This window comes from Mauremys mutica, chromosome 2, assembly GCF_020497125.1.
Source record: "Mauremys mutica isolate MM-2020 ecotype Southern chromosome 2, ASM2049712v1, whole genome shotgun sequence".
NCBI classification, from domain to species: domain Eukaryota; kingdom Metazoa; phylum Chordata; order Testudines; family Geoemydidae; genus Mauremys; species Mauremys mutica.
The window spans coordinates 249,477,759-249,500,273 of NC_059073.1; the positions used below are offsets into that span (position 1 = coordinate 249,477,759).

The 22,515-nt window shown below is 41.3% G+C and overlaps 1 protein-coding gene across 1 annotated transcript in view; it reads left to right on the top strand.

Annotated features, from left to right (window-relative positions):
• CALCR (calcitonin receptor) overlaps nucleotides 1–22,515 on the top strand; it is a 163,966-nt gene that overhangs the window by 97,963 nt on the left and 43,488 nt on the right. The window contains exon 7 of the mRNA XM_045004147.1: nucleotides 6,793–6,919. Within this exon, the coding sequence (XP_044860082.1) occupies nucleotides 6,793–6,919 (127 nt within the window). The remainder of the gene's footprint in view (nucleotides 1–6,792; nucleotides 6,920–22,515) is intronic.

Consider the following 22,515-nt stretch of genomic DNA (forward strand, 5'->3'; position numbering starts at 1 on the left):
AACTAATTGCAGGACAATTGCAAATTTGAATGACTAGTTAAATATTTCCAAATCTGCGTGATTAAAAGCCACTCAGAAAAGCTTTCTCCACTCCACACCACAACAAAAGCATAGCAATTTTAAAAGTATGTCTGCATCAGAACGAATAATGTGCACAATTATATCCTACTGGAATTTCAGTTCCAGAATAATTTTGCATCTTTCAAGAGCTGAACAGAAAGAAAGCAACATCAAAACCAATGAAGCGAATTGCAAAACATATACATATATATATATATAGAAGACTTCAAGAGTATGAAAACCAGGAAATATGGCAAACATCGTTCTCTCTAAAAAGGTTCTTATACGGTGCATAAGAAAGTGTCATTATTGTGCAATTACTATCAGTAGTAATTAAAAATCTGCCAACTTTTTATTATAAACCCATATTTATTTGGAGATGATAATTTAGCCTTAAAAATTCACTTCAGCCTAAAACAAACCATCCGTTAGTTATGCTGGTGCACAAACCAGGATGATTTGATGTGACAAGGTGCCATATCATTTTCAGCATTTTTACTACTGGGCAGCAATTGAAAGCCAATCTGGAAGCAGTCAAGGAGGTTGTGTTGGGAGACTAGGTCAAAAGATGGGAAAATATCTTGCTCTCCAAATCTCTGCCAAAGAAAATCAGGCTAAAGATGAGATGGTAGTTAACCAGTGAGGAGACAGGACTGGAGGAGGGATAGAAAGATAGAACAGTTTTGTTTATGGGAGAGACCGACCCACTGGGCATGGACTATTTAATGATTGATGGCAGTGATTTGAAAGGAGGCAATAGTTCAACAAAGCTAAAGATCTAATCTTAGATATGTGTCCCTTAACTTTGTTTTTGGCTTCTAGACAGTGTGATGAAGGGTAGGTACATTAGAAGGATAAACGTTAGAGGAGTACAAGGGAAAAAACTCTGTTTCTTTTAGATAAAATTGTGCCCAAATTTAAAATGTGTTAATTTTGCTTGTGTTTCTTTGATCCAAATTTCACCTGCATATATATTGGCAATATCCAAAGCATATGGGCCAGCTCCTCAGCTAGTGTAAATCAACTTATCTTCTTTGACATCTTTGGAACTATGCCACTAGCTGAGAATATGGCCCTGAGTCTAATAGACATACTAATAGAATTATACAGATATATAAGACAAAAACACTTTTTGTTTCAATTTTCAAATTCTTATCCAATTCTGAAGTGACTAAACTTTGAATTTGTTTTACAAAATTCAGACCAAGGTATTAAAGGAGAGCTGAGAAGGAACATGGGTAAGAAAACTGTATTTACTATATGAGAAATTGCTCAGTATTTTGTGAACTATTCACTTTACTGGCACTTTTGTGATAGGGCAAGATTCTTCTCTCTCTTATAGTTATGAACAGTGGCTCATATGAAGGCCGGTACTAGGCATTTATCTATTCTTTAACTTTCTAATGCAGCTTCACAAAATTCTACTTTCCCACGCATCCTGGGGGACCAGTATTTTTTAATATTTTTGATTCTGTGAACATAGACCATAGGACTGGAAGGGATCTCCTTTATCGAATCCAGTCCCCTGCTGTTGCAGACAACCCCATGCTGTGCTTTGTTTAACTAGACTATTTTTAGTTTAGTTTAGTTTAGTTTACTTCAAAGGTGCTACTCACAGTAGTAAAGTTAAGCATGTGCATAAACGTTTGCAGGATCAGGACTTTAATGAACAACTAAAATATAATTAGTTTTTTCAGTACCGTTATCCTCAGATAAGGTGGGTGATAAGATTTTGTGCCTGGTAAATTTTTGACAATTTTGCAAGGCAGCACTAACATATATGTGAGTTGTAGGAGTGTGGCGTTAGTGTGTTTTGTCTTAAATTGATTTGCCAGCAAAATGACTCAAAACCGAACATAGTCTCCTCACTCACCACACCACCAGGACTGTAAATTGCTTTCATTGTTGACTTCTTTTCTTTTCTGTCCTAAAGACAACTGTAATTATCCTGTCATATGTAGGAGTGAACTTCAGTGTTCCAACCCCCGCAAGAGCATGTTCATTTATGTAACATAACAAACTAAAGTCAGATACCAATATTATATGATAAGGCTTTTTCATTTTAGACTCCAGGACATGCCATTTTATACAGAAAACCCCAAATCCTATCTTTACCCAGGGGACTAGTTCCATTGAAGTTCTTACACAAGTAAGGTATACAGGACTTTACCTCCAACAGAAAACATCCAGCAATGTCAAATTATTTTATTACCTCTGTGAGAGGGAAAGGACATGATTTGCATACACTGCTCTCAATTACTCTGTGATTTTTATGTATCCCTGGATTTCCAATAGAAAAAAACAAATCCAAATTTTGCCCATTGGAGAATTAATTCTAACCAAATCACCAACTTGATTTTGCATGGTCTGACTAACCACAGTAATAACCCTGTAATCTTCAAGAACTCTTTCCCTCCTCTACCATGATATGTAATGCAGGATCTAGTCATTCATTTCTTATGTGCCTTGTCTTCAACAAGAGTTTACAGTTCAATAATAATGAATGGTTGATGAGGACCCCGTTCTCAACAGCATTTCTATCTGAACTAAAATTTCCAATTTTGAAAACACAAAATTCCATTGTTTTCCACCTGTTTCTTTATCTCACTCCAGTAACTTCAAGCAAAGCACTTTTCAATACACTAGTTCAATTACTTCATTTTGTCAGCCAGACGGATAAGGAAAATAATGGAAAGCCACACAAGGTATAGTTTCATGCCTGGATATTTGGATGTTAAAATCTTCTAGGATCTTTTTGCTGCTCTGTAAATAAATCATGTGAATCTTTGGTTAAAAGAATGAAAGTACTCTAGCTAAAAGGTAGTATAAAGGTCTAGAACCAAAAAATTGACCTACTTTGAGCTTGTGCCATTGGGCCTGGGGGAAGCCTTTCAAAATTAAACTACAAATTCATCCATTTTTATTTTTAAAGCAATAGCTACTATCTCTGTGAACCCTACAAATTCTCCATACACATTTCTCCTCAGGTCTGTATCAGCAGCGGTAGTTCATATACAAACATGCTGGCTTGGAGCTACAGTTTTGTCAGAGCTTTTCTAAAGCCACCTTTGTGTTCTTCTGCTCCCCAGGACTGCTAGGGGCTAGTCCAGGCACTGGTATAAGACTTAGGGCCATTTTAAATTAGGCAGAGTTGCCACAGGCCTCAAGTGGCCATTCCACAGCTGGCTGTAGGGAGAAAGAAGTGCGCTTTGGCCATGGCAGCTCCCTCCTTGAACTCTTCCCTTATATCAGAGGCAGGAGAGTGAGCTGTGTAAAGCCAGCTATGTCACCTGGGTATTCTCCCACACCAGGGAAATTCCAAGCAGATGATATAAATCAGCTTTCTGGCCTCCTTGTGCCATTGGAGCAATGGAAAGGGGTTGAAGCCCAGACCAGATACAGCCGTCTGTTCTTCATTCTGTGCAGACATAAATTGATGCAAAATCAAAGCAGATTTGGTATGACAGGACACTATATAAATGTAAGTTGTTGTTAGTATAAATTTATTCCTCCATTCTCTCCATTTCAAAACTATGGTGAAAAATCAGTGTTCGGGAAAAAAAGGCAAAATTAGGTGAGGAAGAAGAAAAAGTGTTTCAAACTTACAAACAATAGAGAGTAAAACAATAAAAAATAAAACTATAAACATTGTTTAATAAGGTCTTTTAAGTACACTAAGTACTGTCCCTGAGCAAAACACCATCATTCTCTTCAACAAAGCATTATCTTAATGTGCCACTTGAAATTACCTAGAGGACAAGTAATCTTTCTTTTTTTACATTAAATATTTAGTGCACTTCAGGAACAGAATGTTACAACTACTTGTTAATGTCATCCTACTCCACTAATACCTCCAGAGTTGTCAGTCACCATTAAAGTCCACATTTGCTAACAGTTATCTTACAATGCTATCCACCATTGCCATAGTTTTCTCCTTCTCTTAGGGCTTGTCTACACTTGAGCGCTGCTGCAATCAATGCAGTGGGTGTCGATTTAATGGGTCTAGTGAAGACCCAGTAAATCAATGGGAGAGCGCTCTCAGATGGACTCTGGTAATCCACCACTCCGAGAAGAGTAAGGGAAGTCAACAGGAGAGTGTCTCCCATCGACACAACGTGGTAATTCGACCTAAACTACATCAACTCCAGTTATGTTATTCACATAACTGGAGTAGCGTAACTTAGGTTAACTTACCGTGGTAGTATATACAAGGCCTTAGAAAATATGACATTTCTAGCGATTAGGTAGTTACAATGGGCACGTGTTGACATCTGTATAGTTTTTATTGCAGTTGTATTTGATTATCTGTTTTTTGTTTTTTGTGTTGGGGGACGGAGGTTGTGATGATGTGTGCATTGGTATGAAGGTAATAATACCATCAAAACCATCAAGATATTAAGGGAAGAAGCAACATTTCTAATGCCTAGGGCACAGGACTGGGAATCAGGACTCCTTGTTTCTAATGATAGCTCTTTGGCTGACCCACTTTCCGACCTTGCATATACATTTGACTCCTCTGCGGTGGTATAGCCATCTCTCAGATGTGTATTTAACTAGCTCACAGAAGTTTCCTGAGCCTTAATTAATTAGTGTTTGTGAAGTGCTTAAGGATCCTTGGATGAAGTGTACTACAGCAGAAATACAAAGTATTAATTCCATCTGGAATCTCCATTGGTTACTTCACCACTGAGACCTAGTTTTAAGTCACAGAAATGATCGTTAAAATGATCATCATTAGAAAACAGGAAGAGGCACTTCAGAAATTCTTCAGAACTAGTGGCAATAAAACTACAACTAGCACAGCAGGCAGCTGCCAGCCTACTGGGTAAAAAAGCTTGTGAGAACATGTCACAAGAATCCTCTGCAAACTCTACCAGCTACATATTCCTTTTTCAAATGAAGTCCTAGTATGCAAGGTCTCTGGGGGATAAGGGTGTGTGGAAAAGAGAATAAAATGACTTTTTGTTCTGAAATGCTACCTTTAGTCATGTTTTGGTGCTTAGACCTCACATGGTAGATGATTTGAACTGTGCTAGAGAGAAAGACAGACAGACAAACAAAGAGTAGCAGCAGAAATGTGGATTGAAGTAATGGAGCCCTTGGCTTTAGACTCTGCGCAGATAGCTGTTAAGTGAACATGAGCTCAAGTTCCCTCACACATCCACAGTCCCTCACTGCCAGAGACATTTTTTCCCTACTTTGGGTCTTAAGGTTCATAACTATTTGGTGTCTTGGATGTTGCCGTGGCTGCACTACTTGAAGGGGTATAGTGATTCAATAGTGACTGGTACTATATTTACCATTTACTTTCATTTCTGGGTGACCCTATGAGCTAGCAGGGAGAACTTTCTAACCCTGGACCAAATAACAAGTGTGGCACTAATTGCACACACTTGTGTGACTCCTGTGCAAACCAAATTCATTCCAATAAACTCTCACCTCTGAGAAGCCCCTGAGGACTGGCATTGTGACAATGCTTGCAAGCCATTGAAAGAAATGATGTCACACTCTGTCCCCACAGACTCGCTCAGAGGAGCCCACAGCAGTGGAGTTAGTATTTTAGCGCACTCTTTCTCCATGCAAACACCATGGGACTCAATGCTCTTTTTTTATTGGTGGTGTCATCTGGCCCTAGTTCACAACAGGGGCCAATGCTCCTGACAGTGGCCCTCCCAGAATCACTAACAGGAAACTGGAGTTAGATTTATTAGAGTCAGTTTGCTTCTTTTTTTAGACAGAGCATTCTGGATGCACACACCAACCTGTAGCATGTGCGTGCATGCTCGCACCCCCCCCCCACCCACAGCAGTGGATTTTAAATGGAAGCCTGCCATCAGTTCAGATGGCTCCTTGTAGTGTGCAGGGTAAGAATTCCCTCAGCTACAGTTAGCTGTTTACCTGGTTCACTTGTTGATCATTTATTTACCTAGCAGTTTTGCCTGCTCACTTTCAGTTATCATAGGGCCCCACTGAGCTTAGACCTTCTTAGTAAAGACAAGCTGAGGAGGTGATGTTTGGATTCAGATGTGAATTAACTTCTGGCTAGAGATCAGGTCTGAGGCCAAATCAAGGGTATGGTAGTGATTTGCTGGTACAGAAATATTTATGAGCTGTTCTTGTGAGATTTTTTTACCCTAAATGGTGGAAATCCTGAAAAAAGCAGCAAACCGTATAAGATTTCAGCCACATCTGAACAGGAAAATAGGCCTGTTCTGGTGTGTGATCTGAGCTGGAGCCATGCAGGATACAAGACCAAATCTCCCTGAAATTGAAGGGGATTCCAGTCCAAGGTTCCCACCCTGGCTCATCACTAATTCCTAAAATATCAACTAATTTTTATCTGAATGTTTGAGATATTCAGTTTCCAGAGAGCAGTTCCCTGAAAACAGTATTCCTTCTGTTCAGAATTTGCATTCATGCACATCTGTAATAATTATTTGGGTTCTGCTTCACCACTTAACATTTCTGATGCTGTGAAAAAATCATCCTCTAGGGTACTGAATCTAAGCTGCTAGCTCCTCACAGCATGGTCTGGAAAGCATGTGGTGCTAAACAGGTGTAAAAATAAAAACCGCCAAAACTTTGCTGTGTCCCATGGCTGCAATGCTAGGCATGTGTTTCTGACTGCCTGTTGCCAAAGGGCATTCTTGAGAAACAGTTGCCAGTATGTGCTTGTTAAAGTGACATCAGAATAAAAGCACTGATTTGCAACTTCTGGTACATATTTTTCAGGAGCCTCAGCTGTCAAAGGATAACACTGCATAAGAATTTGTTTGTCTCCTACGTTCTTAACTCTGTGTTTACCATCGCCCACCTCATCGCAGTAGTGCCTAATCCAGGCCTTGTAAAAAGGGATCCCGTAAGTATTTAATTATTCCCTCCTTTTACAGAACATAGCTAAACAAATCCACCATGGATACATTTGTAAACAATAGCCTTGCAGTGCACTAGGTCAAAAATACAGGACCAAATTCAGAGAGACTTACACACGCATATCTCCCATTGGGAGAGACTTGCTCAATAAGAATCTCAGAATTTGTCCTGAGGAGCATAAGGCTTTGAAAGTAAAGTAATTCTGTTAGCAGCATGGACTTGCTGGAATGTTGAGAGAATTTGCACGATTTGTTGAGATAGAGTTCCAGGACTTCATCAGTGCAGCTCAGCAGGGAGCTCCAAAGTTAAATCACTTTTCTGTCTCTCTGATCCTGGCCTGCAGTCCTATTCCCAGCCTAGAGTGGCTCTACTTTACATTGGCTAACAATGGCTCCTGAAGGATAGAGTGGCCCTGCCTATGCCCCCTTTCTCCCAGACATGCCCTCTATTAGAGAGTGGGGATGTGGAGTAAAGTGGCCACCATATGGCGCTATAATCCTTGGGAACTTCCCCAGGCAGGGGAACTCTTGGGGCACCAATCCACTGGGATTCTGGGTGCTTTGCACTGTTGAAGCAGGGACCAGGATCCAGTCCAGTTTTCGCTGTTTGCCAAACTCTGCCCAGTAGCCAATAAAGCAAGGCACAAGCTCAGTTCATTTTCAGTACCATTAGTCCTCTTTAGGTAGATGAAGGAGCTCTGCATATTGTTGGACTCTGCCAGTCCATCAGCTGATAAATATTTCAGAAATTTGCGTTAAACACAAATGTCCTGAGTCTGACCTTACTCACATTAGGAGTAATTCACCCCAGTCGATGGAGCTGCACTAGCGTACACTGATAAAGACTGTCAGGCCTGTGATCTCTAAAGTTATGTCATAACATTTATCAGTTTGTCTTCTAGTAGGATATTTAAATTATGGCTTAATCATTTCTCTAGTTCTAAGTTTCAAAAAGCCATTAAATGCTATCACGGTATTACCTGTCTTACATGCATCTTTCAACATGTGCTATCAGTTAATCAAGATAATTAAAGTAGTATGTGAACAGACTACAGAAAAATATGATCAGTGTCAGGGGCCATCTGGAGATTTAAAAATAGAACAGAAAAAAATCAAATACATTTCATTCTACCTTACTGCATATTGTCCTATGTTTCCATTTTACGCAAAGGATATGATAAAAATACTCTTGATATTTGAAGATGAAGAACTCGTATATGATGAGCAAAGCATTAACATCAGGCTGCTGAAATTTAAGTAGGAATAATTACCTCAAGCTCAGGTTAAAAAATGATAGTTCCTGGCAGAAGAGGTAAATTATCTAAATCAGAGTGCTTTTTAATAAATGTTGAGGTCACAGATAGAAGGTTTGTGCATTGAGAGTGTACTGATTTATAAAGGAGACATGAAGTAAATATATGTAAATTTTTAGGAGCAGATCCTCATTTGGGATGAAATCCTGGCCCCAAAAGTTGATGGAAGAGCTCCCATTTACTATAACATGCCAGGGTTTCTTGGTGTAAGGTGGCATCGCTCTATTGAAGTTAGTTGGGATACATCAGTTTGCACTGGCGATCTGGCCCTAAGTAACTATAGTGATGAATGCTATAGGAATAGCATAGATAGATACTTATGACTTCAGTGGGACTCCGTATAAGTACAAAGATCTGTCCATGCAGAGCACCCTGCAAGATTGGGGCCTTAATTAGTATCTTAAATTAGAGGAAATTCTTTAGATTGGATCATACTTGAAAAGGAAACATGTATACAAAGAAATTTACCTGGACAGTACATTTCTGGCTTTCCGCTGCTGTTACTGAAGATATTCATATGACTAAGCTCCAATTCAGCAAAATATAGTTAATTGCTTTGATGAATCAGGGCCTTGTTCTGTGCCTTCTCCCTTACCATCAACTCTTCTTCTGCCTGATCCAGCAATGAACTGCTCCCTAGTAGATAAGACATAAAACTGGACGTCAGAAGACCTGGGTTCTTCTACTGACTAATTGGGTAATGTTGGTGAGTCACATAACCCTTGAGTGTCTCAATGTACATGTCTTTAAAAATAAGCAGGTAACAGAATTTATTTGCAAAGCACTTTGAAATCTGTGGTTTAAGAGCCCTCCACAAATACAGGGCAATACATTATTTTATTATTATTCTATTCTTCTGATACCATATGGCTGCAAAGAGAAAATGAGCCATTAGGGGGACATGTTCTCAAAAAATAATGAAAATCTTTTGAAAATGTAATGAATGTATGTTTAAATCACACCAGAAATATTCCTGTTAACTTTTCACTTTGTAGTAATTTTAAAAAGCAAATAAAGGTTTTATATATTGCTTCAGTTTATATTTGGTACACCTGCCATTTTTTTAAAAGTCCATTTCAGATGATTGCTTCTGACTTTTTGTAGTTTGCAATGTTTGGCCTCATTTCTCCTGTGGATCTTCACAGCATGATGGACACATGGGTTAGTACATCTCATGCATCAGAAATACACAGGCATACATATCATAGTGTGGAGGGGGAATTGCTATACCAATGGGAATTTCAAACAGTCACAGGTATCCATTATTTAATGGCCAGATATAGATATGAAGTAGGTAGTATTATTTATTCTGCACCATGGAAAAATACTTTAAAAATAAATGTTCCACCTCATTCCTTGGGAATTTTTCCCTTCCTGAAGTTTCAGAGTAGATTTTAAATATGAGGTAGCATGGAAAAGCTACTCCCAGTGAACATATATTTATGAAGATGTCAGTAACACCAATGGCAGATAACAACAAGAAGGAAGAAAGAAACCTGTCTTATGTAATGGATGCTGAGGGGACAAAACCAGGAAACAAGTCCTTCTTTCCCTAACACCAAAGACCCATTCTCTTCCCACCGGACCTTTTACTATCAAGAGACCAGGTTCCAATGCACACACCTGGACCTGGAAAGAATCTATTACACCCTGCCCCTTGGATATGTTCCTTAGCACTGATTGAAACCTGTTTTGTGACAATTGGTAAGTGAAACTGCTTCTTAAATGTATTTATTATTATGCTTTTCATTTTCTTTTGTTCTATCTTATTATATGATTCCATTTGTATTCTTGAATTTATGTGCATCTAAACTGGTGGAAGAGAAAAAGCATACAAACCCTGGCTTCCCAGGAGGAGGGGAAGAAGAAGAGCAAAGAGTCTATGGACAATCGGATAAGGAGAAATGGGGTGTGTGTGTGTGTGTGTGTAATGCTATGAAACTAAATTCCATTTTTTACATTGTACCAAAGTGACAGTTGTCAGTTATCCTTGCCACTGAGGCAAAAAATGACCAATAAAACCTTGTAAAGTGGCCGTTCCAGTATTTTCTTCATGTTGGTGACAAATGTAAAACTGGAACATTTGCACATTGTCCGGAACAGCTAAAGTCCCTCCCCCTTATCAAGCCATTGAAAATCCTGAACACTGAGATCTGCACTTTAGCTAAAGAGTACTGGCTAGGAATGAGTGAAAAGAAAATTGAAGATGATACACTTTTTTTCTCAGGCTGCCCTAACAGGTTGCTCTAGCAACAGGAGGCATTGTACTTTCATCCAATGCCTGATGATTGCAGGATTGGTGAGTTATTTAATGAGTGACTTAGCACCATCAGATTCTGTACCAGCTGTGAGCATCTTACCATTATCACAGTGTATGATCCAACCAAGGCCAACAATGTAGCTGCAGATATTTTTTTTTTACCAGCAACTGTGGTCACTCTTTAATGACAGTCTGGGATGAAATGTCATCACAATACTGGGTGACTTTTCCTGCATTTAGGAAAATAAAATTACATCAGGTCACATAAACTCAGGACGTTTGGTATTGGGCAGAAGAACAGGAGTGTGCAGCAACTGCTGGAATTTGCAGCTGCCAACAACATGGTGATCTCTGACTGGCTCTTCCGTCAGTCAGAGATTCACAAGCAGACCTGATACAGCCCAGATGGCTTCACTAGGACTGTTATTAATCATGTCCTCCTTAACAATCATTGGCGATTAACATTGGATGTACAAGTTCACAGAAGTGCTGAACCATCAGCTTTTGCTGACAAAAGTGCGCCTCTGACTTCGATGACAGACAGTTAATGAGCTGAAATTAGTCTTATTCAGCCAAAAGCTCTTATTACCTCCAAGCTATCAGACAGCTTTCCGTTCTGAACCACGTACGGCTATTGAAGCATTATGGAGTGAAGTCTCACTCCCCTGTCAATGATGTTGTTTCAGGTCATCAATGCTGATCTCTGCCAGCTTAGTGATGGTGCCCCAGCCCTTCAAATGTCATCTATGGGTCAGGGAATAAATGCCCACAGCTGTTGGAGCTAAATAAAAGCATGGCTACCATTTGAGTCTTCAAAGACACATTTGTGGAGAACAAAAGCAAAGGCTCAGTGGGTTCAACTTTGGAATAAAGTTTACCACTAGCTGATCTCCACATTCCCTATTCAACTTTGTGGTGTTTGCAAGGGAATATGGCACCAGCTTCTCCAGTAAAGAACTGGGCTGGCAGCATCAGCCACAGTCTGCAGAATCAGTTGCATTGATGGGAAGACCGCATCATGATGCTCTTCAATTGTCCATCACCTGCAGTCCCTCTTCCACTTGAAGAGGGGAAGAAAGTCACAGTAGTGCCACCTTCCTTCAGCCAAGAAGGTATCTGGACCACTGTCCATAAGCTGAAGTCTGGGAAGGCACCAGAGGTTTGTAACATTATCCCTGAGATGCTGAAGACAAATGACAGTATTATTGTACCACCATTCTGCTTTGGGATCTTGAATATGTGAATAACATTGTCTTGTTGACTCAGTTTGGTGAATCACTGCAACTGGTGGCCGATCTGGGCTGGCAAGAAGCAGCATGCATTGAACTGGTTATTAATCCAGATAAAACTAAGTCCCTGGCCATTACCATCAAACAGCCTCCAGCTCCAGTTTACAACCAGGGCATGCTAACCTGTCCGGATGGGACCTCAAGTATGTAGTAGCCCTCAAATATTTGGGCTGTCATAGACAGTGCTGGAGGTTGCTCAAAAGATGTAGATGCTCATATAACAACAGCTGCTGCTGCCATGTTTCATGCCTGTTCTGGGCCTGACAGCCTCCATGGATCCGTTGTAACATCATGCTTGCTACAAAGCTGTGGATTTATAGAACCACATTCATACCAACTCTGTTGTGTGGAAGTGTGGAAGGCCAAAGAACACTGGACTAACATTTTCATTCTCTTCATATCCGTCAGCTTTTCCATATCAAGTGGCAGGACAAGATTGGAAATGAGGATATTCTAAACTGAATCCAGCAACCACCTCCATCAGCACTGGTTTGGTTTTGGCTGCTTTCTTGGTATAGGCATATAAGAATGGAAGATCAACAAATTCCAAAGTGTGTGTGTCAAGGAATGCTGTCTCAGAGCCAGTGATCATGTAGGTGCCAAAAACTTTGGTGGCAGGACAAGATTGCCAATGATGGACATAAATGGAAAATACAGTCATACCACCTTAGTCTCCTTACCAGAGATAGATCAGGCTGGCACTTGATTTGCAGGGAGGCCACATCCTTTTGTGATTTGTCATGATGATGATGATATATTATAGTATCCCTAAAATTGATTATGGCGAAAAGTGTTAAATGTATTTATCCTTGTTTTAATTTCAAGACTTATTTGTGAACAACAAATTAGATTTTTCCATTAAAAAGTTTGAAATATATAAATAGAACTGCAGCTTTCTAATCATTTCAAGTGGTCTTATACATTCACTGGTCTTATTCCATGACTGTGGCAACTATATTTCTGAATATTGATTTGTGTGTGTGAGTAAGACACAGCTGGAGTCTGGAGCAATATTTCTGTTAATGAGAAATCGAATCATTTAACAGATACCATTTAACAGCCCTCATTACATTCCTGCAGTATCAATTGAAATCATTGGGGTTACATGTTTGTATGTCAAGTATCAGAGGGGTAGCCGTGTTAGTCTGGATCTGTAAAAAGCAACAGAGTCCTGTGGCACCTTATAGACTAACAGACATATTGAAGCATAAGCTTTCGTGAGTGAATACCCATTTCGTCAGACGCATGGGTGGGTATTCACTGACGAAAACTTATGCTCCAATACGTCTGTAAGGTGCCACAGGACTCTATGTTTGTATGTGAGGGCTGAATTTGGTCACACGTAACCAATGGCTGAGTAATTTGAAGCAGTCTGGAAAAGCTTAAAATTACCAAGAGATTTTATTTTATTTCATAACACTTTGTTGTGAGAAGGGAGAGAATATTGGTATCTTCCCCCTTGTTTCGTACAATCTCTTAAACATTTGTGCACTAGTTTTCCCCTGGTTACTCAACGGTCTTGGCAAGTGTAGTCTAAAGTTTAGAACTCTGTTGCAGTGTGACAGAGCCCATGCTAAAGGACAGCACAGTGGCATGGTATCCCATTGGGCACTCCTAAGAGCATTGCTCTTCAGCCAGGTACGACATCTCGGAGTCCCCAGGAAGTACAGCCACTCTGACTCTCATAGAGAAGGGTGCAGTATGCTTTCTTCAGGACTAGCATTACATGGTTTCCTCCCCTTCCTGCATAGTTTGAAGAGGCACTAACTGGGCACTAACTGTCTCCAGCCCAATGATTGGGTGAGAGTGTGCATTGCCGGTCTGCCCTGTGTAAGGAATGGTATGGAGGTACACCATGCCAAGTGCATTGCATGGAAATAATTATGCCTCCAAGAGAAACCACATACCTCTTCCCCACTTCAGTCCAGCATTAGCATTGCCAATGGTGCATAAAAGGAAAGTGAAACAGCACTAAAGCAAATATTCTCAATAGGTAAAAACTTTAACAACAAAATTGTGGTATAAATAATATACCAAAAAATCATGACCAGCAGGAATTCATAAATTGTCTCCCCATTCACTCATTCAAAGTAGAGTCACCATCAGGAGCGGCGCCAGGGTTTCTGGCGCCCTAGGCAGAAAACGGGGGATGGCATTTTGTGCGCTCCCCATGGGGCACGCAGGAGCTTCCGGTTCCACTCCCATCGCGCCGCCAAAGAAGGACCCTCCGCCGAAATGCCACAGGCGACAGCGGCAGTCATTGAGCTGCTCAATTGCCTGCCACTATTTTCTGCAGCACGTCGGCAGAAGGTCCTTCTTCGGCAGCGCGACGGGAGCAGAACTGGAAGCTCCCGTGCGCCCCATGGGGAGCGCACAAAATGCCGCCCCCCAAATCCTGGCGCCCTAGGCGACCGCCTAGGGTCGCCTAATGGAAGCGCCGGCCCTGGTCACCATCACTTAACTCAGATGAGGTTTTCCTGTATCTGTATAAAAATATGGGTAGACACAGAAAGAAATGAACAGTCTATCATGATAAAGTGTGGAGAGGAAATCTGATTTATGGGCTTTACCCTATTGCCTGAGGGATAAACAGGGAATTAGAGCCAGGAAAATGAAGGTGATGGGCAATATTGCAGAAGCAGAAATAATTGTAGCTCTTTTCTGAAGGTAACTATTATCTTCCTTGTTAGCACTGCAGCAGGCACCTTCTGCCTTTTGTTAGTTATGATTCTTTCTGATGTGGCCTGACGGAGTCCTGAGGAATTTAAAAAATGTAATTGTGTCAGTAACTGAGCTAAAAATGATCCCATTGAAGATAAATGGTAAAATTCCTTTTAACTTCAGTATAACCACTGTTAGCCTCAAATTTCTACTTTGCTCAGTCTCTGCTGGACACAGCAAAGATTGGGGAGCCATCAAGAAGTGCAGTTCCATGTATGGGGGGTTGTTCCATGTTCTGTGTGCTGGATAATAACATGGGAGGGCTCCATTCTTATTACACTAAACTGGCTCTTTATTAAAGCAACTATTCACAGAGCTGCTCTATCTGCACTTTAGCTTTCCTAGCTATGACTTCCTGATGCCTCTTCATCCTAAAATCCCTGTTCCTCTTTCTAAGTTCCATGCAGGTTGCTTACAGGGCAGCCAGAGCCATTTTAGACCCCAGCATGGTTTAGATCAGACTGAGATCTGTTCTAAAATACAAACTGGCTCCAACAGCCCCCAAGCGCGTGCCTGGGGCGGCAAGCCACCGGGAGCGCCCTGCCGGTCCCTGTGAGGGCGGCAGTCAGGCAGCCTTTGGTGGCATGCTGCGGGAGGTCCCACAGATTTGGCAGCAATTTGGCAGCGGGTATGCCGAAGCTGCGGGACCAGCAGACCTCCCACAGGCACGCTGCCGAAGGCAGCCTGCCTGCCGTGCTTGGGGTGGCAAAAAGGCTAGAGCCTCCCCTGTTTCCACTGCACCTCTTCCAGCCTCTGGCACACCCTCTGCACTAGGAGATGAGAGGTGCCTGTAGGAAGACTGTGCATCACCTTGCCATTTAGGGATCTCCTACTATACCAGAGAATTCCACAGCTCACCAACTATTTGGTCTCTTTGCACTGACAGAGGTATGCAAATGGGTCATGGAGGAGCTCAGGATTGAGCCCTGTGTTTATAATTGTAGCAGTTAATTGACTTCTGTGGGTCTAATTGTGTGAATAAGATAACCACAAGTGTCCTTTAGCTGTTGTAAGCAAAATATTCACTAGGTTTTGCGCATGTCAGTGCGGGTTAAGTTCTGTTTTCACTTTCCCCTCATGCAAACTGCAACTGAAACCAGTGGGTTTACATAGGGTGTGAGTCTGGGAAGACTGTGGTCCCTAAAGGAACACTGTCATCTGAAATTTAGCTCAAAATGTAAATACTGTAAAGCAAAATAGAAATAGTTCTAATTTTGAAAAAGAGACCAGTCTCATAAAAACATGCGTTTTAAAACAAATAAGCATTCCCCTTTCTTTGTGTGAAATCTCAGTAGGGCAGAGCTAGGAACAGGAACAGGAACCCAACTATGACCAAAGGTGAAACTGACTTCACTGATTTTCGTTGGTCAAGGTAAACAAAAGAGGAACAAAGGACCAGATTTCAGGCCTTTATGGATGTAGAGAAGACTAGGAAAATCAAAAGGAGTTGGGTGCCTAATTCACATTGGTATGTTTGACAATCCCAATAGGCACCTCTCTGCATCTGTAGGTGCCTAAATACCTTTGTCAATCTGCACTACCAATCCCACTTTTGCATTTCTCACAGAGACATTTGCTCAGTCGTACATCAAACAGCTGGTGGTGGCCTTGATCAGTCTCCCATGGTTTTCTTTAACTACTGTGACTTGTTCTGTCTGCAGTGAGGGAAAAAATGGTCAGGCTGAGAATTTGGGTTCAGACTGAAAAGTTCACAGGTGAATGCCACTCTGTTTATGTTCATGCATATAACACCACTACCCTGCACAGACTGCATGCTGGCTTGGTTTCTCGTTCATTCGGAGGTGCTTTGTGTCACTCCGTTTTACACAGCTTCAAACTCACACCAGGCTTCACAACCTCACTCCTACCAATCCTGTCCATAGGATCAGTGGCTGGGACTCCCTTTAGAGCCTATCAACACTTAAATTGAAGGAAGGAGGATTTGCTGCAGAGAAATATAAAGCCCATCCCGAAGAGGCCAACTGTGCTGTTTTCACAGCACTCAAACCACTGCTAGCAAAAGAAGCAAAGTGTTGCTCCTAGGAATTCCAGCTGAGACTCCAGCATGGCAGGGCAGAGCAATGGGCTACTCTTTTTTATGCTTTCTAATTTTGAAATGAAAATAGAAGATCTGTGCCTTAATTTTGCAGTTGCCCCAGAATAATTGCTAATGAAATGTAGAAATCAGATGTTCAAATCCAATTAGTTTCCTTCTCCCAAGCTAGTTTACCAAGACAAGCCTGCAAGCTGAGTTTGATGAATCAGGACTTGTAGGCTGCCATTGGTCCCATATCCCCAGTGACAGCGAGCCTGTTTTTAATTAGCCTTTGTAGGTGTAGAAGAGTAGCATGTATTTCAGTGGTGCATGTTTCTTTCCTGACACAACAAATGCTGGCACCATCTTTCAGAATGAGAACTGGTGTTGTTGTGAACCTCCTTGTAAGAATTATTTGTAAACAGCTGATTCCCATTCCTAAACGAAGCAGGAAAATAAACCCACTTAAAATATTGTTAAACTAAGGAGATTTTAAGTTAAAGATACCACAGTGTCCTTACCAATCTGAGCCCTGCCCTGTGCTTCCTCATCATTATGGCTCAGGTTGGGAGTGGTATCTGTGCAACCATACAATCCGGGAGGAAGCATCCCACATGCTTGTGTGACTGCACGGGAGCTGTTCATAGCAGAACTTGAAGGGGGCAGGGTCCTGGCCCACAAAGCAGGGCTGACACACCAAGAGGAGCAATCTATTCCACTGACCTCCCCTTCGATGGAGCATGCTGCATTCTCCCTGTGCACAAAGAGTAGCACCAAAGAGATCATGCTGCCCTAGGAGCTGTGGCTTAAAAGCCACAGTCTAGCTGTGTAACAGCTAATGCCCTTCTACACTGGTGTCTCAGAACACTGGGGAATCTTTCATGCCTAGGACCACACTCTGGTCCCATGTGTAAAGTGCGAGTTAACGTTATGTGAAGGATACCTCCATAGGCGTCGAGGGAAGAGAATCCTTCTCTACCCCATGAGACCAGCACAGCCGCAACTACATTCCAGTAGTAATGGTGGCTGCTGGCCCAGATTCCCCCTGTATGGGTTGTTCTGCACAGCCCCCACCTTCCAAACAGCCACAGAGGCAGGTGCTGCAGAGCAGGATTCTGTGGCATGCAGGTAGAGTTCTGTTCTGCTTCTATTCTGCTTCTCCCTTCAAGCACAACCAAACCACAATGGTTAGACTGCACTAAGGGCCTACTGTGCTCATGGAGGGAAGGCAGGATTTGGCTCCCATTGTGTCATGACCCATTCTTCCCACAGCAGGCCTCAGTTATGTATTATGAGGTGGCCTGAATGTAGAATTTCTTCAAGAGCTATTAGTTTGCCTCTGTTGCTTAACATTAATGGAGGGTCATTTGCAAAGGAAGTGTCTGCCAACAGTAAACTCGAGGCCTAATGCACCACTGCATTCCTCCAGTTTTACTCTAGTGTGACTGAATTCATTGGAACTATATTCGCATAAAACTGGAGTAACTCAGTGGTGAGTCATCCTAGTCAGCCTCTCATAGTTTATCCTAGGAATGAACAATTATCCCTGTTACCTTAGACTTAATACAATTAGCGCTGATGAAGATGCAGCGTGAATACCGAATTGACATATTGAAAACAAAAAGAATGTATTTTCTCCCTCATGTATGAATGTATTATTAAAAATGAATGCACTGTTTCCCTGGGTGGAATAATATTTTCATTCATTTTTGAAGACAGATTGGTAAAGGATTAAACAGCATAAAAAGAAAGCAGTAATTCTCATTTATCCCCAAGATTTTATATTCTTGTTGATTTCTTCATAACTTTTGTATATAAAAGCAAATTTAGAGTTACATTTCACCCCATCAGTATCAAGTTCCCTTTTCAGGTAGCAATTCCATGCCAAGTAGTGACATCATGACCAGCCATATGCAACCTGTAGGATCCAAGTATTAATGATAAAAGTCCATTTGCAGCAGAACAGAACTTCAGTAAAGAGCATTAATATTCAGTGTCACGCATACAACTGTTGAATTCAGCTTGAAAACATATCATGCAGCTACCCTTCATGAGAAAGATTCAGACTTTCTCAAGAAAAGTATTAGGGATGCTTTTTCCATAGAAAGGCAATACTAAATTAATTAGCTGATAGCTGGGGAGAAAAAAAGAAAATAATTGGGGTTGGGGGTGGTTTAAGAGCAAGGCTATTATTTTGGGCCAGATTCTACTACCTTACCATTGCAGGCCTTACTTTGAGTATTCCTACTGAATTGTCTCCTAAGGCAGAGTCTTAGTTCAGTCATCTCTGTAGATCTCAACTACCCTAATATCACAAAGAGAGAGATTATGTTCTCTCTCATAAATTCCATGACCTGTGTTAAGTTCAATGGTCTGTGTTATACAGGAGGTCAGACTAGATTATCACAATGGTCTATGAATGTCTTTCAGGTAGCCAAGTCCAAAATCATTCTTTGTCAAAACAACATTTGATATTCCATCTACATCTAATGAGAAACCAGTATGGATCCAATAGCGCTGCGGTCGTAACATCCTAATCACTTTCTCCATAAATTGTAACTCTAAATGATCTTATGTTGTAGCCCCATGTAAAGTGCATTGTAGTGTCTAATCATAAAGTGATAAAGGCGTGGAGAACTCTAGCAACTTCTGAGAGAAAGGCTGCACCTTTCCTGCCAGGTATAGGTGAAAACAACAGTCTCGACCACAGCTGCCATCTGAACATTCAGAAGCCACTGTGGCGCTAACACAATCCCCAAATTGCAAACTTGAGCAATAAACAGAGGGAACAGACCTTCAATCAACAGTGTTGATTTAATTTACCATTTTATCTGATTGCTTATCCAAACCTCTGAGCATTACCACAGTCTTCTCTGAATTGTTCCTAAGCCAGCTAGCTCTCATCCATCAGCACTTGCATTCTGATAACTATACTAATCAGACCAGGATAACCTGCTTTTAGTATCAGCTGCCTATCCCGTGTCACCAGTCTTGTCATTCTTACACATTTCTGCCATCTAAGAAAGAGAACCGTTACTACAAATTTTCCATTATGTATCTTTTCTCACTTGCTCTATTTTTAACAGGTCCACTAAACTCACATAACCAGAACTTTGGCAGTGATGTGAAGTCTGTTTTCTACCTCATCCATCCTGACACTCTTATCAAACACTAGAGAAACTATACTTATTTTAACCTTTGTATGGACTGAGTAGTGAGTCCTTGCGAGGCTGCAACTGTTAAGTGGAGTGGAGTGATTGTTGAATGGACTCTGACACTAATCAAGTTCTCTGTGCTTTATTGAGATGTTTACTCACCTGCCCCTTTCTTTTTGATTAATCTCAAGAGATCTGAGCAATGTGGAGTTCTTTATCTCTCCCAGTAGCTAAGAGACTTGAAGGAAGCAAGTATCTTATTTCAGATGTGTACATAAGTGACAGGAATATCTAATTATTGTTATTACAGGAGGTGACCTTGGACTTCTTTTAACTCTGCAGCCTACTTGCTATTCTAAAAAGCAGAATACCAAGTAGATTATATATCATTTGCCCTGAACAACACATGCATGACAAAATCAGAGTTGCCCATCACATCATGCTTAAATGTTAGGTTAATTAGCGCAAATACTAACAGTTGACCTGGGAGTGAAGGTGGTGCTGAGTGCATTCTGTGGGTTAGATTGCCTTTCATAAACTTTCATCTGATCTTTCAAAGCAAAGCCATTACAGGCAGGGGGGCCTTTAATGACTCTGAATTATTTTATGATTCTGCAACTATAAAAGCAATACACTTAAAAATGTTACATTGAGGCATAAATGTCAAGAATCTGATAAATCACAACAAACATGATGTTCCTTGATGAGCTATTTAAGCTAAAGCAGTGAGTTCTCAAACTAGGGCCGCCGCTTGTTCAGGGAAAGCCCCTGGTGGGCGGGGCTGGTTTGTTTACCGCCACTTCCCACAGCCCCCATTGGCCTGGAGCGGCGAACCGCAGCCACTGGGAGCTGTGATTGGCCGAATCTGCAGACGTGGCAGGTAAACAAACTGGCCTGGCCTGCCAGGGGCTTTCCCTGAACAAGCGGTGGTCCTAGTTTGAGAACCACTGAGCTAAAGGATGATGTTAGCACAAGATCAAAAGGGTATAAATTGGCCAAGAATAAATTTAAGCTAGAAATTAGAAGGTTTCTAACCATCAGCGGAATGAGGTTCTGGAACAGCCTTTCAACAGGAAGAGTGGGGCTCCTTTGAAAATGGAGCTTGATAAATGTATTAATGGAATTATATGACAGTGTAGTCAGCAGTAGCAGAGATTGGATTTGATGGCCCAGGATGCCCATTCCAGTCCTATGCTCCTTTCCAAGATTTCTTTCAATGAGTGTCTGTGACAGGGTGGATTAGGTTCAGAAGCCCCTTGTTGGAGGCCTTACGGTCCTACCACAACCATCCCAAGAAAGGAGCAATGGAGCTAAGTCCTCCGAGCAGCCTAGAGAGGCTGCAAAGGGCTCCCAATCAGAGAGGCTGCAGGATCGCCATATAAAACGAGCAGCAGAGCTAGAGACAGGAGATTTTTAAGAACAGGTTTAGACGAACACCTGGTCTAGATAATACTTAGTCCTGCCATGAGTGCAGGGGACTGGACTAGATGACCAGGATTAGGGCTCTTAAGGTCCCTTCCAGTCCTATGATTCTATGACGCTTTGGGAGTCATGCTAAGAAGAGCTAAATGCTAGCCTGTTAAAACTTATCAGCACAAGAAATGTTAAGTAAGGAATATTATTTTTAGCTATGTCCTAAGATGCAGGAACAGATGCTTAAGTTAGCAAAATTTGATGGACTTACCAAAAAGATCTAAGTAAATAACAGATGTCTGAAATGTATCAGAAAATGTGCTAAAAATATAATGTATCTGTAAATGAGGAAATAATAGAACCAAACTGTAAAAGGGGGGGTGCTGTAAGAATGTCAATTTGTATACCATTTTCAGAACCACGACTGGGATCATCTTGTCATCACTGGGAGGGCTGGTTCTCCAGATTTTGGTAACTATGAGGCCTATATCTGTTAGGCACTGTTCTGATTTCTAACTTTCTAATACATTCAATCATTCTGACTTAGGCAAGTTCTCTCTAATTATTTGATCATTTCAAACCATATTAAATTTTGGTTATTGATTAATTATTGATGATCAATTCTTGATCATTGATTATTGGAACCCTGGTCTTCATGGGTGAGTGCTTTAACCACTAAAGGTTATAAGGTTGGGGCACCCCCACCAGTATTTTGTGCGAAGATCTATTAGGCAGCTTCTGAGTGCAGCCACTGGATTGGGCCCCACAGGCGAGATGGGGGGTAGGGGAGATTCCTAGTATGAGGATTCCACTGGGAATTAGGCAGGATCTAGCCACCTAGGCTTCAGGATTGAGGTGGCTTTGTGCATGCCCACTTACAGCTTTTCAGGTGCCGTGGAGACTTTAACACAGAAATCTGAGTGCCTAGGGACTTCAGGCACCTAAAGGTTAGGTGGTAGCTGAGTTGGGGTTTAGAGACCTAAATTTTGGATTTAGGTGCCTACATGGAAGTTAGACACCTAATTCTCTGTATGGAACTAGCACCTAGTGGGATGTTCAGAAGTGTTTAGGCACCTATGGGATTTAGGCACCTAGGTGCCTTTTGAAAACCTGCACCTTTAGGAGCCCAATTACCTTTACACATATGTCCCTTAGAAATTTAATTCCTATTCTACTTTCAATGAGATTTAGGGTAAGTTCCTAAGTAATTTTTGAAAATGAGACTTAGGATCCTACATCATGTAGGTACTTTTGAAAATTGTACCCTTTTAAAATTTTACATACTATATCCCTGAGCTACGCAGAATGCAGTGTACCTCTGAGCTGTGTCCATTTTGTTTTTTAAATTTAAATTTAAAAAAAGTATATTAAAACATCCATCTTAGTCTGAGAGCCTG